Source organism: Dermacentor silvarum, chromosome 1 (genome assembly GCF_013339745.2).
Source record: "Dermacentor silvarum isolate Dsil-2018 chromosome 1, BIME_Dsil_1.4, whole genome shotgun sequence".
NCBI lineage: Eukaryota > Metazoa > Arthropoda > Arachnida > Ixodida > Ixodidae > Dermacentor > Dermacentor silvarum.
Genome location: NC_051154.1, coordinates 204,133,959 through 204,151,948, shown reverse-complemented (window position 1 = coordinate 204,151,948; position 17,990 = coordinate 204,133,959). Strand labels below are relative to the sequence as shown.

The following is a 17,990-nucleotide window of genomic DNA, read 5'->3' as shown; positions in this document are numbered from 1 at the left end:
GCGTGTCTTTACGAACTTTGTTCAATTTTATCGCAGTCTTGATTTTAACAATTTATATCTTTTTTTATTACATAAATCTCGTTAATAAAACTTTTATGCGTGAAAAGTGCATTCACTTTGCTTTCTGTTTATGGATTACATTAAATATTGAGTGCAGTAGTTCCTTCAGAAAAAAACATCTGCCGTAACATACAAAAAACACCTATTTTCCCCATGGTAGGGAAAGAGTTAATAACTACAACTGTAGCAGTACATCGGGCCACTCAAGTCTCTATGCCAAAATTGGGAATATGTATCTTTATTACAAGAATGTGCTGCCAACAAGCCAAGCCTAATAATGTGTGACGATTGATTACTGTAGGGCACAGCCTAAATTTTACAAACTGGACATGAAGGCAACATAACACATGGCAGGCAGGCAGGCAGGCAGGCAGGCAGGCAGGCAGGCAGGCAGGCAGGCAGTGAACTTTATTTATAACACATGGCAGTTTGTAAATTTTAGGCTGTGTGCTACAGAATTGTGACCCAGCTAGCTCAGACAAAACCTTTGTTGGTGTAATGATGGACACAACAATAATAAAATGACTGTGAAACAGGTGCAGTAGTGCATCTGCTTCACTGGCCGAAAAAAAAAAGAAAGTTACCTATACTGTTCACATGCAGCACGATAAACTCGGCATAACAAAAAAGGAGGGAAAATAGTAATATATTTGCCTCCAATATGTTGTTTTTAGTGCTATGCGAGTATGTACAGTAGACTTCAGTTAATTCGATCCCGACCTAAGGTGCCGGCCGACGCATTTCTATGGGCCCAAACTTTCGTTGTTTCGATAGTAAATTTGACCTTGGCCGGATAATTTGAACTTGGCCAGTCTACATGCCTGACCCCTGTGATGACCCTAATAACGAACCCTTTATACTGGCAGCGTCTTGGCAGAGCTTAGGGAACAGTGAATGCATTGAATACACGTAACCTCCCATCAAAAACGCCCAATTTCGGCCGGACCTAGCTATGAAGATTTTCAAGCAATAACGGTAGCTTACGATGTCCGATTACGGTATTTACCCGATAATAAAGCGCGGCTTTTTTTTTTTTTTTTCACAAGAAAATTGTATTAAAAACTGTGTTCACAGCGTCAGTATGCTTTACCGCATAACACAGTTGTATTGCGACAAAGCTGACTTTAGGAAACCGGCCGCCACTGTGCAACACAGATTAGACCCTTGCCCACTCGGTAAAAAATTGGGTGTGCGTTAGATTTCTAGTTTGTTTTAGAACTTTAATGTTAATTCTGCGTTATTTTTCTGCTTCAGACACATAGAAAGTGGGCGTGTTGATTCTGTAGGATTCGGGGGCGTGGTGGAATTGGACAAATGCAGCCAAATGAATCAGCGGTGAGTTTAGGAGTTTCTGCAGTTGTTCAATTCGATCCGCCGGATAATTCGATCAATTTTGTAGGTGGGGTAGAATCAACGGAACACGACTGTATTACGCACATGCAAGGTATATCCCAAAAGTTAGTACGTGCAGTACGCTATATATATATATATATATATATATATATATATATATATATATATATATATATATATATATAAATCCATTTCACAAAATTTCAGATACATCAATGTGGTCCCCTTCAAAATACTTCCTATTAGACGCAATACACTGGTTTAACGTCTTATTCCATTGTTAGAAGCACCCTTGGAAGTTCTCTTCTGGCGCTTCAGCAGCGATGATTCCTTTTGCATTGTCGTCACATCCCTGAAATGCTGCAGGCATGCCCCTGGAGCACCAGCTTGCATTAGGAAAAAAAAAAAAAAAAAAAAGTTGCAGGAGGCTAAATCCCGAGAATAGAGAGGGTGTTTCATCACAGTGATGGAAGTGCGTACCAAAAACTTGCGCACTATCAATGCAGAGTGCGCAGGGGCATTATTGTGGTACGGAATTAATCCAGTGCCGCTCATTCGATAAATTTGGTCGCACGCGGTGCACACAATCTTTCAGACGCCTCACGACCTCCATATAGAAAGCTGCATTGACAGTTTGACATTCAGGTACAAATTCGTGATGCACAATTCCATGGCAGTTAAAAAACATGATCGGAATAACTGATTTTAGAGCGCAGCTAGTTCTTGGGCACCCGTTCCTGCGATGAGCGTCAGCGTCGGCGGCATAACTGAGCTAACGAGCATAGCGAAAAATGAAAGCGAGCGCAGAGCGCAGCGGGGGATGAAAGACACGAGGAAAACGAAGAGGGTGCAGCGGAACCATGAGGCGGAAAAGCGGAGGAGAGTATGGTGAAAGCATGACAAAAGCGTAGTGTGGCGACGATGGCTACGAGATGGCGCAGTAGCACGCGTTGTCTGGTAGGTCTGTCGGCGGCAGTTGCTGTAAATCGCGCCCACGCGTCACCCACGCGTCACCCACGCGCTGGCTCTCGCGATCACCAGATTAACGAGGCAGTCGTGCCTCACTTCGCTCCGTTTGCAATGTGCCGCACGAGACAGATTGTCTGCGCCAGCCAATATATCACGAAATACTCAAATTTCGCGTTCGGGAGTATCGTAATCGTCGGTGAATTTTTGCCTTGTTCTCCTGCATTTTCTGGCTTTGGCTCACATCTAATTTTCTTGCTCTGGAACTTCAGCTCGATGTCACAATTCGTAAATCCAAGTTACATCGCTGGTCGACCCTTTGCAAGAATTCATTGCTGTCTGCAGTTTTCCAATAAATGCAACATTCTTTTCATCAACTTCTGCTCAGGAGTCATCAGTTTCGGCACCATCTTGGTGCAAACGTTTTTAATTTCCACATTTTCAGTCAGAATTCGGTGAATGAACGACTTTCCTTAACCAAGTGCTTTTGATATTATTCTAACAGTAATTTGGCGGTCACTGAGCACGAAAGAATGCACATGATGTTTTCATCTTCACATGAAATGGAAGAGTTTCCTGACCTTGCATCATCCTTGGGGTCTTTCTTCCCAAAAGGTTCTTCCCTTTAGGGCATCCTTTCCATAAGCCTTTTGCAACATTTTTTTAAAAATTGCTGCACCATTCGATCTTGCCCAATTTTACAAGAAATTTCATAGTGATCTTTCATTACGTTTGTTCATCGATATCCATTTCGACAGACCAAAAATGGATTGCACGAAAAGTGTGCGCATAAAATTCTACCTTGTGATAAGAGCAGTCCGGCTCGTATTAGAGGTTACCTGGGGTCCTTTCGAGTGGAGTGGGTGGTGCTGCTACTCTCTCCCCCACTTTCTTACTGACTCACTGCATGAACTTTTGGGACAGACCTCATACAATGCGAACCAAGGTTAATTGAAACAGCGCTGTATTCGTTATTTTACTCTCAGTTTTCTGCTTAATTGATATGCCACATTTCAAGCAGCTGCTAAAGCCATAAAACATTGTTGCAATTTGATGCTATTAAAAAAGAAATAAATGGAAGCAACCTGAGATGGGATAATGTAACAACTCTGTTCCAATGATATATTCCTTTCCACGCTTCGTCAATGGTCTGAATGGTCGTGAACGGTGGATGCTAATAAATGAATACTATAAAATCGAATGAACGGCATCATTATATTATACTGACCCTATGTACTGCTACTCAACAAGGACAAGGCAAGAGAGCCTACCCAAACAAGTTTATGCACTATGGCTGTTTAAAGGGCCCACACCAAGTATTGCTAGAAATTTTTGTTATGCACGAGATGTTGCAAAGCGCCATCCCAGGGAGCGTTTTACTACAAGAATTTTTCAATGGCTTTAGTAATATCGGAGGTAGATGCAAATGTAACGTAATGAGGAGATGGTGTGAGGAGTTGAGCTACCCTGCCCGCAGTAGAGGCAGTCTCCTACTGCCTCAAGCAGCACGTGCAAGCGAAATTCCTCTTCTGTCTGCTCCCAAATCAGAGCTAAGAGTCCACACGTGAGGTACATGTCAGGAGCGCCACCTCTTCATCTTTTGTTGCATGGTCCACATTCAGTAGCAGTGCAGAGCCCTCTTCCTTTAACAGGAATTCCCATGTTGTTCACATGGCTGCTGGATGTGCGATATAAGTGAAACCTACTAAGTCTTTGCTGGCAGGGAGACTGGCTGCTCCGACAATAAAGGCATGCGGGTTTTCGTTTATTGTTCAGCTGTTTTTGGAGCGCATATGGATATACCTTGCAGACACGATCGGCACCACATGACCTACATGCCAGGCTAGTTTATGTTTACAATGCCCAAACCTGGTGAGAGTCCCTTTAACAGAGGCCGAGCCACTGCTGATGTATCCCACAAGGTGAAGATGATCAGCATGAGTGTTATTAGTGCTAAACTGAGAGTGGTCATATATTAAAAGTGAGGATACTTTGAGGACAGTATGTGACAAGAGCAACATATGGCAGCAGCAGCAGCCATACTTGATATCGCCTTAAAGTAGCACCAGCTTTACTAATTAAATCAAGTGTCTATAATGCTGGACAACAAACAAAACTGAAAGATTGGGATAACATTTTATTTGACATTGCTTGTCTTTTTTTTTACATCATTATTTATACAGTCAACCCCAGCTACTCTACTGTTCAGTCACCAGAAGGAATACCTGAACGTCTTGATATCATTTGAAAGTTGTCAAAAATTGCTTCATTAATATAAAAATCTCGGTTTTCAAGTCATGTCATGAAGAAGCATGCTTTTCTGTAAGCATGTCTTGCTACTCAGAAAATGCAATTTCCTACAGGTAGCACAGTGTTCCCAAGAGTTGAAGGTGCTTAACATTCAACACAAAGCACTTCTTCCAAAGCATAACACTTTCCATGAAGTTGGCAGCTTCTGCACAGTTGTTCACCCAGATATCTCAGGCAAATTCAACAGTAACAAATACTGTGACGATACCAATATACACTTTATGTATCATTAAATCATGCCTTGAGCATGATTCATTCACAACATGAATAATGCGCATTCATTATCTCCGAAACTCCCTGAATGAAAGCGGGTTGGACAAGTTGAAATATCCAGACAGATCAGCAGCAAACACACCCCGAGTGTACTTTTCCGGGAAGTAAATAGTTTTGCACTAAAATGCAACACGAGAAGTAAAAATCGGGTGACAGTTTGCAAAGAGCTATGTGCAAACTTAGCCGAGACACGTTGCGTGTAGTTGGCAACACGTGTCCAAACATGTGGTCCAAATATGCCCACCACTATTCATGAATTCCATTGCTAGACATTTTCTATAGTGCTACCAATACTTTGGACTTGTGGACATAGAGAATGTTAACTTTGTACACCATGCAAGTTTATTGTTGCACCTAATGAGGTTGTGAATTTTGTAAGCACACCTGTACATCAATGCAGAATGAAAGATTGCATAGAAAGCCTTCATTAGACATGAGAAATTGTAGAACAGAGTGGACCCACATTCTCTCAAAGAAAGGGTCCAATTACGTTAAACATCTGGCTCTAAGATCCGGTATAAAGTTTAAGTGCAATGGCAAAAATGAGGGATCCATACATCCAGGTATTCTCTGGATCCACCTGCTGTTTCAATGTAATCTCAGATCATCATGTAGCATTTATTATTATTTATTATTTCTTTAGTTAAGATTTCATTCATTATTTCATTATCTATTATTTCTTAGTGCACACAATGGAGTTACCGTTTTTATTTAACAGTCATGCAAATCATGAGTGAGAGTGTATTCAACAGGAACTACATTGATTTTAACCGGAAATTTTCACTACCACATTGTTTAAGTTAATATAGCGGCATTGCAATGCCGAGAGCCCGTCAGAAGCAGCCGTTGGTCTTCCAGTCCCGAAATGATCATGGTGGTTTCATCACGGATGTGCTCATGTGTCAAAAGCGGGGACATGATACAAGAAATCACTATTTTCAGCCATGAAACATATTTTTAGTTTTCAGTTCCTTCACAATTCAATGTCGTATTTGCTACATATTATCTGCATTGTTGCCCTAAAAATCCCAAAATTTGCATTTGTTCATCAGCCAGTGTAATCTGCACAGTTATGGTGGGAGCAACTACAACATTCAACGCGCGCTTGAGAAGTGAGGAATACGCCTAGCGCTGCAAGTCAACCACCATCAGAAAAGTTGTTCTCAAGTTCTTATAACATGCTAGAAAGCCAGGATGTGGCACATGATAAGAAGCAAGCATGGCAAGCAAAGCCATAGACAATGCTACTGCTTCGCTACAAGCACCAAAAGGAAGCCAGGACCACCCTGAACACCTCTCATGGATTGTCCTGAACTTTCTCTGTACAAGGCTGTTGCCAGCGATTGCCTCATCATCTCTCTTCCAACACTGTCAGTGTGAGATGTACAAATACTGGTACAAATACTGGTCACACTTCCGAGAAACTCTGAACTAGGTTTTATCGTTTCATTAAAACTATTCTCGCTATATATTACACAAGATGTATCTAACTTTAGGCTTTTTTCTGGTATAGAATTTTTAACTGAGGTTGCCGCATACAGAAAAAAAAAAAGAAAGAATATATATAATATACAGGGTGTTTCAGCGAACACTTTCAAAATTTATTTAAGGTTGTCTGTGGCAGATAGCCCAATTCTAGTTAATGAGCTGGTCTACTCGAAAAGGCGGACATTACTTGCACAAGAATTGAAATGCATAATCGAATAAACAAAAATCCACTAATTAAGTTTTTAGCTAATTACCTGATGGCCCATATTGCAATTTACAAGTTGTAGCCATGGAGTTCGCAAGGCGGATCCGCTTGGAATTAATTCTCAGGATGACGCCAGTTTCGAGATATTAATTCCCGAACTTTGCAGAGAAATGCATTGGCATTCCAGTTAATTTTGTGCTTCAATGCATAAAGCGACGTTTCGTTAAGAAACTAACTGGAACACCAATGCATTTCTCTGCAAAGTTTGGGAATTAATATCTCTAAACTGGTGTCATCCCGAGAATTCGTTCCAAGTGGATCCGCCTTGCGAACTCCACGGCTACAATTTGTAAATTGCAATATGGGCCATCAGGTATTTAGTTAAAATCTTAATTAGTCAATTTTTGTTAATTACTCGATTATGTATTTCAATTTCTTGTGCAAGTAATGTCCGCCTCTTCGAGTAGACCAGCTCATGAACTAGAATTGTGCTATCTGCAGCAGGCAACCTTTGAGAACTTTTTAGAGAGTTCGCTGAAACACCCTGTATATATTTCTAGAACCAAAGCAGAAGAGGAAGAGTGGTGGTGTTGCAAAAAAATTGAAACATAGGAAACATAGCTCCACAGTAGCCTACATGAGACAATCTAAGGCATGAAACAAGCCTTCCTTTAATTCTCAAACAATACAGTTTCCGGAGCCTTGCACAAGCCACAACTTTTTGAAAAACCAGATATCGAATGAGACGCTTGTATTATTGCTACAAATGAATTCTCCAAGTTTACTTCAGACCTGGCAAGTACACTATATATAACAAAAGTTCTCATTCCTGCACCATGTCCCCCCTTAACAAACAGTCACAGAATTGTGGATATTTAGGCCTTTAGGGCAGTATTGGTTTTATGGAATACACACTGTGCAGTGTGTAAACAGTTGCACCACTCGGCAAATGATTGCAACTGTTTACACACTGCACAGTGTGTATTCCGTAAAACCAATACTGCCCTAAAGGCCTAAATATCCACAGAATTCTGTGACTGTTTGATCTCCTTATTGCTACAAACAGCTATTATGAGCCCCCAACTTACTCCGTACATTTGGAGACTCCGAACATGTGATCTTGAAAAGAACCCCACAGTACTCTTTGAAACAGCTGGACAATGCTAAGAGGCACCCCCGCAATCTGAAGTATGCAGCTTCTATGCAGTAGCCAATGTGAGGTGTCCTCAGTGCCATTCATTGGCAAGCAGAACACGCAAGACATGACCAGCTAGTGAGCCCTCTGGCCTTTAAAGGGGTCCAGAACCTCCCCTTGGGCTTGGTGAAAAAATGCAGTCCACAGATAGCATAAGCTGCTGTGAACATCTCGACCAAATTTTGCAGTCGTGCACGGCATGTCGAGCTCGTAAGCAGGTCACCTTTTTCTCAAACACTATCTTTTCAACAGAAGCCTACTCCTCACACTTTTCGGGCATTATATTTTGCCATATAGCGTACTCCCATACGCGGCTGCTAATGGCCAATACATGACATCAATCAAGAAGGGTGTTTGGATTAGTGCGCTTCTTCCTACTGCTACTGTGTATATTTATTGATGCAGTTTAATAAATAGAATGAAGCAAGCGAAAATCTGCTTTTGCCTTTCGATAAGAATTACGTACTCCTGGAAGAAGCCAACTATCGTCTGCTCATGCTCTGCCGCGGCCGCCCGCGTAGAGACTAAGCTTTGGCCAGACTGCTTATTCACTAAACTGTGTTGACTGCTGTCAACACCAAACTAGCCCTGAACCACACAAAACGAAGGTCAGACCACACGCCTGCTTGCCAGTGCACACTCACTCCTGGCTGCTCCTGGCTAGAAAGAAGCCTTGGCAGACCTTGCTTCGTATTGAGCTATTGACAGCGCTTGAAAATGTGCAAGTTAGATGTGGCTATTATCCATCATCAAGCTGGTGCAGGACAAAGACGGTCCGCACCACGTAGCACGGCCAGACAGGAGCGTGAGCGTGCACTCAAGCCATGCCATGCACCCACTACAGTTGCATGTAGCTGCGGCCTGCTATGTAGTGTAGGTACTGTGGCCAGTGCGAGGTGCTGCAACGAGGCTGATCACTGAGTGCACTGCGGCTCACTTAGGGCAACTGCGTTTGGCGCGTCGTAGGCTCCAAAATCGGAAATAGTTGTGTCTATGTGTACATCCAAAATCAAATTCGAACTGCGCACCACAGTGATGTTCAGTAGGCGGAGTGTTGTGAACACGCCCCGCTCTGCCGTAGCTTTCGCAGTACAAGGCATTGAAGAAGGAGCAGGAGCACCACGAGGAAGATCATAGGCGACCTTTCAATTCCAATAACTCCGCTTCTGCTGAACGCATTGAAGTACTCTTTGTGGCAAAGTATTTCTGAGCTGGTCTATTTTAACTTCAAATGCTTTTCTCAACTTCGATAAAAAGTGGTCAAGAGCAAGAATAAGGTGAACTGTACAGATAAGTTACCCTTCTCCAATACCAAAAAAGCCACTCTTACCACGAGAGGAGGCTTGGTAAGCCAAAAAAGACGCAAAAACGAATGACGGGTGGCAGCGCCATCTTGGAAGTTTTCACACTAACTCACTGTGACAAATTTTGACGTCTGATCATGCCTAGATAATTTTTATTGGTAAAGATGGACTACCTTGTACAGTCGAACGGGTCTACAACGAACGCCTTTACAACAAAATGACCTGCATAATGAAGGACTACATACGTGGTACGCCAACATGAAAGGAAACACCGAGTTTGCATTCAAAGCCAGTAATTTTCCTTGTGTATGCTCATGATGAGAAAAAGTTGCATGGGAATTCTTCAACAGGTGAATGGCATAATAGTAGTGGGGGGAGGTTCTGACTCACAGTTTCAAGAATCATTGTTTCAAGACGGATGGTGTTCCCTTTCATACTAGACGAGCACGTAGGTCTTGGCCGAATTTCGATCTTTCATACGTATTGCAAATGCCTCTATAGTGAAGACTACTACAATAAAATTACCTGCAAAGGAATTTAGGCGTATCTGATGGCTGATTTGTTACTTTAAAACAAATGCATATAGTAGCTGCAGCGCGCGTAGGTAGAGCGCCAATCGGCACAGCAACAAGCGCACAGGAGTGTCCGGACTCCATAGTATTCTATGACATACACACATGATGACATGCTCGAAACTGGCGATCGACGACATTGTCAAAACCATCCTGGACAGGAAAGAGGTGAAAGTAGCGGTAATAAAGAGCCTGCCAAGAACCAATTTTGACAAGGGAGGCAGTAATGACATTCAACACTCTGAATCTGTATCTTGCGCCACTCCTCGGTTTCATCGCGGAGCAGTGACATGAGTGCGATGCTGCCGTCACACATTTCATCGAACCAAGTTTGCTCAAGAAAATTCGCAACTCCTTTTACTAAGTATCTCTTGAATTCATGTTAAATTAAGGCTTTCTTTTGCTGAATCTCTATTGCAAGCGGTACGGTGTTCGATCTTTACAAAGGAGTGACCTGTATAATAAGCGATTTTTGAGGTCCCATGTGCTTCATTATAAAGGCGTTTGACTGTATTCTCAAGGGGCCAACTAATGCACCACAACGATCCAAATACAAAAAAAAAAAAATACTATGAAATATGTGGAAGTTGCTCCGATGACTAGTGTGAAATAAAAAAAAAAAAGCCAGAAGTTTGGCCTTCATTTTCTCCCTAGAAATCAACCTGTTATCATGAAATTAATGAAGATAGTTTTGAAAAAATATGTTATCAGTCTAAATTGATTTAGTGTTTCTCTTTAAGGTTCCTTTAATAAGTTCGCCTTTACTTCTGGTACATCTTATGCACTATCTTTACCAATTGGCAAATCTTGCAAATGGCACACACAGCACAATGCAAATGGCAGTGGAACAAAGGAAGACTGCGCTGCAGTGCTTATACACCAGTGCACATTCACCAGCACTGCAAGCACTGCATCTCAACCAGCACTGCAATATGGTGCACTACATGAGCATGACATAAAAGTGTCAACGTTCATCAGCACACAATAAAAGTATATTATCTATTCACTTGGGCAAAGCGGCAGTGGTGTAGTGCTTAGAATGATGGGCTGAAACTGCAAGATCATTGGTTCAATTCTGGGTATAACAGCTCTCAGATATCTTTCTTCCATTACGTTGTGCTGTGCTTAAAGCAAAGTGTGGAAAAAAAAAAAAAAAACATTCAGCTCATTACCAGCTCATAACTGCTGTTTGAAGTAAAATGTATGAACAACTTCTGCACCTCTACAAGGTGTTTTTCCTTGCTTTGACAACAGGTGGCGCCCTTTTGTCAAAGCAAGGAAAAACACAAGAACATTTTGTGCAGACATTCAGTCCATCCTTCTCACATGATTCAAATAAATGCGGAAAGTGAACATTTAAATGCACACAGTAATCAGTAATAAATAGCAGCTTGACTATAAGAAACAGGCCTTTAACACTCAAAAGTATATAAGAGAGACTAGAAGATATGCTGCAGACAGCATTTGGCGTACTGTTTGTATCATTTAATGGCTTGCAATGGGCCCAAGTTATATGGCTTCCTTCTTTTGCACTTATTCAATTTGTGTAGGTAAATAATGAGACATTCATACATCCAGAGCTACTATTTAGTCATTGATATTCTGCCTGATGGAAGTAGGCTAACTGAACTAGATTTTGTCACCAACTACACCAAAACTAGGAATGGCAGTCTTCCCCACTGGTACAGTGAAAATGCATGAATTTTTTCTTAATGGGGCTGTGCAACACCTTTCTTGAAAGGTGTGAAGTGTGCTCTTATTAAAAAGCACCCTCTCGCAAATTATTTTTTTAACAAAAAGCATTTTGAATGCACATTGTATGAATGGAGTTAATCAGCAATCAAACACTGCTAATGCCATGCCCTTGCAGCCTTTCCATCCTTTTTACGGCAGAAGCGATTTTTGTAGAGGTATCCCGCAGAATTCCGTTGCACGGATGCAACGGACATTATGTCATCGCTTGACATGGCAGCACCTCTTCTTGAAAGTGGTTCTTGATATCAAGGGATGAAGGCCTATGGTTAAAGACAGACAGCTCACGATGTCATTGCAATAGGCGCCATCTGTCCCCGCTATCAAAAAACACACTGTGCAGTGACAGATGGCACCACGGTTCTGCTGCAGAGAAATCAGCATCTCTTGAGAGGTGTCACCGCAGATGACATGCACTTGCCATTGCCTTGGATTGGCGTTGCTTTAGGCTACACCAGCATATATGCTCCTCTCGCTTGTGTATCAATGCTCAGACACATCAAATCGGTTTTATAGATATTTAATCACTTCTTAATGCATCCCACATGTGTGAGCTTCTAGTGGCTAAATTTCACTGCATGCTTCAGCGATGGCTGCATCAACTGCAAATAATATAATGGAGTTCGCAGCTTCTGTGCTTACCTACTTTGGTTCAGAAATCAAATATTCTTAAACTTTTTGGCCACTTGAACTGCACTCAAAACTGTGCTGTTGCTACTACAGCTGCTGTTCCACCATGCTATGCCCATTATTGTACTGAGCTTTTGTGTCTGCATAATCTCAAGATCATGTAGTGTGACCCTCCATCATGTTGCCCAATCTTGCGAGACCATAGTGTCAGTAAAGTGGCTTTGTTCTATGCCACCATATGGTGTCACCACCCTTTCAGTTGTGAGATTTCTCTGCTCTTGCTGGATGTGCTGCTTTAAAAGTGACATCACAAGAAATCTAGCCAGTGGCCATCGTTTTCAAAAGTGTGTAGCAATGTGCACAAAAAGTCAGTGATTCCACGAAGTTGCAAGCAATGAGCAGGCATTTTCAGAGTGAAATTGTAGGTTCCCTGCTGCATGTACAGAACAATAATTGTCTCAGATTTTCAAGATAGCAATGAGTGACTAGGCAAACTTATTTACCACATTCAAAAGGTGTTGCAAAGTGTATTTGAGAGCTACCGCATCATATATTTTTAATAATTTGAGGGAAAAGCTCAAGCACTATTTTTTCGAGTCGAGCTGCCATGGTTCAAGGTGATCTGGACATTTCAACTTTCAAGGCCTGCTTTTGTGCACAAAACTCGTTATCTACACAAGCACAATAAAAAGCAATGTAGTTACTAAGCTGTTGAGAATTTCTGCCTTCACTGGGATAATTATTTTGATAAAGATGGGCATGCCAATTCAGACAACTCCTACTTGCACTTGAAACTTTTACAGATTCCTGGACACATCCAGTCTGAAAGACTTTTTGTTCCTTCAGCACAGTAGCTTTCACTTGCAACACAAAATAATTATGGTTACAGATTTGTTGTACAGAAAAAAGAGGCCACCAGGACAATTACTCATATTGCAAGGCTTGCCTCCTGCTGACAGCATTAATATATATACGATGCAGACCAGTGACCACGCACGTGAATGTAGACAGGTTTGTACTTATAAAAGACATGAAGTCTTTTCTTTGCATGTTCAGTTTGGTCTAACTTCAGAGACTGCATTTAAAGAGACACTAAAGATCAATGCTAAGTTAGTTTAACAGTCTGGTAAAGAATGTCTTTTAACACTCAATTTGCATTTTTCTGGCAGAAAAAAAAAGTTGCTTATTACTGGAGAAAATAGAAGTATGTCATGTGACATCACAAATTTCGAAGCACATTTTTGCATGCCAGGAGCTGGTCTGGTTCAGAAATCGTTCTGGAAGCTCACTGGGTTGTGTCTTTAGAATACAATGTAATCCTTATTTATCAATAAACTAGTTCCGAGCAGATTCTGTCTCAAACTCAGGAACTAGCATGAGAACTTCATAGGACCATCTTTTGCTTTTGTCTCTCTCTTAGTTTACTAAGACTCTGCTCATGGCATTCCAGAAGTGTAATTTACGCTTCCAGCATAACTTCACAATTCACTTCAGTGTCCTTAATAAGAGTACGCCTGCTCTTTTGCACACAGCTGCTCATAACATATTTTCTCTGCTTCCACACAGTGCTATCATTTTTGACAACCCCTGCTCATCAAGTGCAACTGTATCTTGGCTTAACATAGAGGAAAGTTGAGCTTTTGCAGAAATAAAGCATCCAATCATACCATGCACCTGTGTAAAGATAAACTCTTTGGCCCTTTGTAGAACTGCAAATTTAGTGCCGAGCTTGTACATAAGGAACACACTAAAACATAGCAAAAAGAAAAAACAAGTTATATGGTTGCTGCTTTCCTCAAATAGAGGCTCTATCCTGAGATGTCGACAGCAGAAATAACTGCAGAAGCTTTTCACTTGAGAACAATAACATCCCTAACATCACACTGGTTGCAGTTCCTACCACACTGGTTGCAGTTCCTACCATCTTGAATGCGTCATTGCTGCACACATTGGCAATGAGTGCTGTACACAATGCCTGCATCTTTTTCTTTCTTGCTTGAGAATAGTGTACATAAATATTGTGACATTTGCTGTCATGATCCAAATGTTGCCATTATCCATGGCAACATTTGTATTAGGTTGCTCTATATTAGGTATGTACCCTCATTCAGTTGAGGTATTCTTGAAAGCAGCTGCAAGAATGACATAACTGTACCGTATGCAGGGATAATTTCTTTTGTTTTAGTGTAGTGACAGGTCATATAGGGCCATGGGGTATCAGCAAAAAAATTCAGCTACATACATGAGCACACAGTTAAATAATAGAGAAAGGGAGATAAAAAAAAAAAAAAAAAGATCCTATATGTAGAAATGCCGTCGGAAGCAGTAAAAAGACTGCAAAATTTTTACGCTTGGGGTTGCTTGCATGAAGTATTTTACCTGTCGGTAAGTTTACCCAGAGGCAGAAAGCTTCATGCAAGTAACCTTAAGTTGCTGCAAAGTTGTTGAATGATAAATGTGAAAAGTTTCACACAAGTTCCACTTCTCTGTCATACAACTTCCTGCGCAGCAACCTACTGTCACAAAATTGCGTGAAACTTCTGCTTGTGGGTTACCACGGGTGAAATGCTTAGTGTAAGCAGCCCCAAGTTCATCTATGCTTATTGGAAATTTGAAATGAAATTCTGTCTGCAACACTTGAGTACAAAGTTTCACATCCATCAATGTCACTGTAAACAGTTTTTAAATATATGACCTAGTTTGATGTGCACGGAGTGCATCCATGCATGTGTTTTCTGACGTGGTTACATTTACTTGAACATAGATAGCATAAAAAATTAACATACACTGAAGATTTCTTACCTCCTGTAATTCATTATTCATTACATCCGATTGTTTATTATAAAGCAGGAAATATAGCTTTTCCACACATAAAAGGCAGAAAATGTCATCACAGAAGCAACTGTAGTCTAAGCTGCAGCAATCAATGAAATACCTTAGCAATCATGCAAGCAAGATAGTGTGCCAAAAAACACAATTTAGTACCAGAGATGGGTACAGAGAAACAAAGGAAACTCAGTTATCAATACCTTTATAAAATGACCTTGAATAAAATAATATATGCTCTCCATCTGTATTGAAGGTCATAATTTATGACATAAATAATAAAAATTTCTTCACACTTTTTACTGATGTTAGTGATCACTTCTATCCGTGAGCCATGCCTTAAGTTGCCCATCTTGGAGATCTGCGCAAGACTCAATGCACTCTATGCAGTCATAAGAACACGACTGAAATGACCGTATTTATTGGAATATAAGGCGAGTTTTTTCCTCACAATCCTTAGCCTCGAAGTCACCCACCCCCTTATATGCGATGCTAATAAATCCAGTTACTATTTCAATACGGTGGCAGCAGCAGCACATTTCTAGCGATTCAGATTTTAGACAGCAGCGCAAATTATAGCATTAAGCCTTGGCAAGTGAGGCAGTACAACATCTTCGAATGTATAACCCGCACCGAGAGTTTGATAAATGTCGGCCAATTTCGTCTTGAGGCGTCTCTTCATAGCAGCGCAAGGCGAAATTCATATATAACCTGCACCGACTATTCTGGGAACTTCCGATTATTCAGTATTTCAAGCAACCCTGCCAAGTCTGAATAATTTGTCGGCTACTCTATATCACTGTATATTAAAATTAGTGTGCATATTTAAGTTCTTTTTCTCGGGTCCCCCAACTGTACCGTTACCTTATAATCGTAACCGCCTTATAACCGAAAAAATATGGTGTATCCTTACCAGCTTTATATCCTTACTAGTTGCTTTCGTACACCTCTCTAACTAGTTGCTTTAGTACAACTCTCTACATATCCCTCCTTGCACGTGAATGTAATGCTCATTACATTCCATTATTACACTCGGTAGCCATGTTTACGTCACTAAGGGCCTCACAAGTTGCACAGAGTGTTTTTCAGCATGGTAGATACGGAAGATCTGGCTTAGAATAGGTGCTGTGTCCGAGTCATTCAGCCAGCGAGAGGCACAGCCAGGATTTTCCAGCATTTGCAGCAGGGCTGTAAAACAAGAAAACAATTTGAATGAAACTTTTGAGATCGGTATTCAAGCCCTCATCATACAAGAACACCGTTCAGGAATGCTCACCTTTCTTGTTACACTCAGAAGTAGGCTACTATTTCAGAAGAAAACAAAGAATTGAACAAAGGTACACTAGTGTATGAGAAATATAGTAACCCCTTATGCCATTTCAATAATTTTTTTCTTTTTTGATGCACTACATTTGCCCGAGTGCCAGCCACTGCACCATTATTTTACTGGTGCAATGTTAAATGATGTCACTATGGAATAGTACCAACAATAGGTAGGGGACGTGCAAATATTTAAAGCTTTTGAATAAAGAATCTAATACTATTGTCTTAATTAGTGCGGTCTTTTGAAAAGGTTTTTTTTAATACTTCACATCATGATAAAACAAAACTGAAGCAAAAATTCGACAACATTATGTGGGTTATAGTGAACATACAGTACGAGAAGCTACGTAACAGATTACGCTGTGTCACTAAGGTAGCCAGGCTTTACAGCTAAGCTATGATCATTCGCACTCAAATTTCACTCTGAGATGGCTTTCTGCTGTGGGTCTTGCCAAGTACTAGGTATGGATCCTGAATCTGTGCGTTCCATTCATAATAAATCTGAATATGCTTCGTCGCAACATTTGATATGATAGCGACACCATATACTGCGACCATTCTAATTAGAGAAAAGTGTTTTTTTCACTCTGCCATTGCCACAGAAGACGCATATTTTCAGTTTATTCTCAACAGTATGCAAAGATTCTAACTGGCCCACAAGGCTACCTTTCTAAACTTCATCTGATAATGCATGACTAGTGTGCACTAAAGAGTTACTGGTATGCAAACAAACTGCTTAATTCTCTGCTCAATTTATATAAGCACTGCGAAGGAAAGCACTTGTTGCCATGACAAAGGCAAGTCCTTTGTCATGGCTAAGCCATCCTTCATTCACCCACTGCTGATAACTTCAAGTCTTTTTCCTGTGACCATTTTGTATAGACTATAATGCTTCATTTATACTTTTTAATAAACCATAAACCAATGTGCAGTGTAATGCCAAAAACATGCTTAAGTTGTGAATACTAGCATGTGAATATTAGTGGAGAAAAGGGCTGCTCATTACAGTCAAAGTCCTTTATAGCAAAGCACTTGGAACCTCCAACATCTTTCATTACACAGGCCACTTTGTTGCAAAGATCACGCACCGTATCACTCACAGTTGAGCAGGCTGAGCCCATTTAGCAAAAGGATACTTTTATTTAACATGAACGTAAGAGATACTTAGTGAAAGAAGCTGCTAATTTTCTCCTGCACATGTCGTCCGATGAAATCTGTAACTGCAGCCGACCTTGCGACATCGAGGTTCACGGTATAGTAGCGCCATTTGACAAAGTGTTCAGCCATTTAGCCTGCTGCGTTTCTTCTTTCTTCAGTAGGGAGGCGAGTGTGGGGGAGGCGTTTACCATACATAACTGCAAAAACTTAATTAAATTCTGGGGTTTCACGTGCCAAAATCACAGCCTGATTATGAGGCGCGCTGTAGTGGAGGATTCTGGATTAATTTTGACCACCTGAGGTTCTCTAATGTGCACCTAAAGCTAAGTACACGAGACCCCATCGAAATGGGTCTACTGTGACCAGGATCAAACCTGCAACTTAGAGCTCAGCAGCACGACTGGGCTACCGCAGTGAGTTTCCTACTGCTAAGTCCAGGCTTTCCCACGTGGTCTTTGTTGAGACAAGTGGCACTCACTATGTACACTGCATCTCAGTGATGGCTGAAAAGGGCAGTGGTGCCACTGCTATGTTTGTTCGGTGTAAGGCAACAAACCACCCATCGGGGACGCCTT

The 17,990-nt window shown here is 41.2% G+C and overlaps 1 protein-coding gene across 3 annotated transcripts in view; it reads right to left on the bottom strand.

Annotated features, from left to right (window-relative positions):
- Nucleotides 1-4,503: 4,503 nt before the first annotated feature.
- The window catches only part of LOC119436663 (ubiquitin-associated domain-containing protein 1-like), a 61,731-nt gene continuing 48,244 nt past the window's right edge, over nt 4,504-17,990 (bottom strand). For all 3 annotated transcript variants that reach the window (XM_049659583.1, XM_049659588.1, XM_049659587.1), the window contains exon 10: nt 4,504-16,122. In XM_049659583.1, coding sequence (XP_049515540.1) covers nt 15,980-16,122 — 143 coding nt within the window. In that variant the 3' untranslated portion in view covers nt 4,504-15,979. The remainder of the gene's footprint in view (nt 16,123-17,990) is intronic.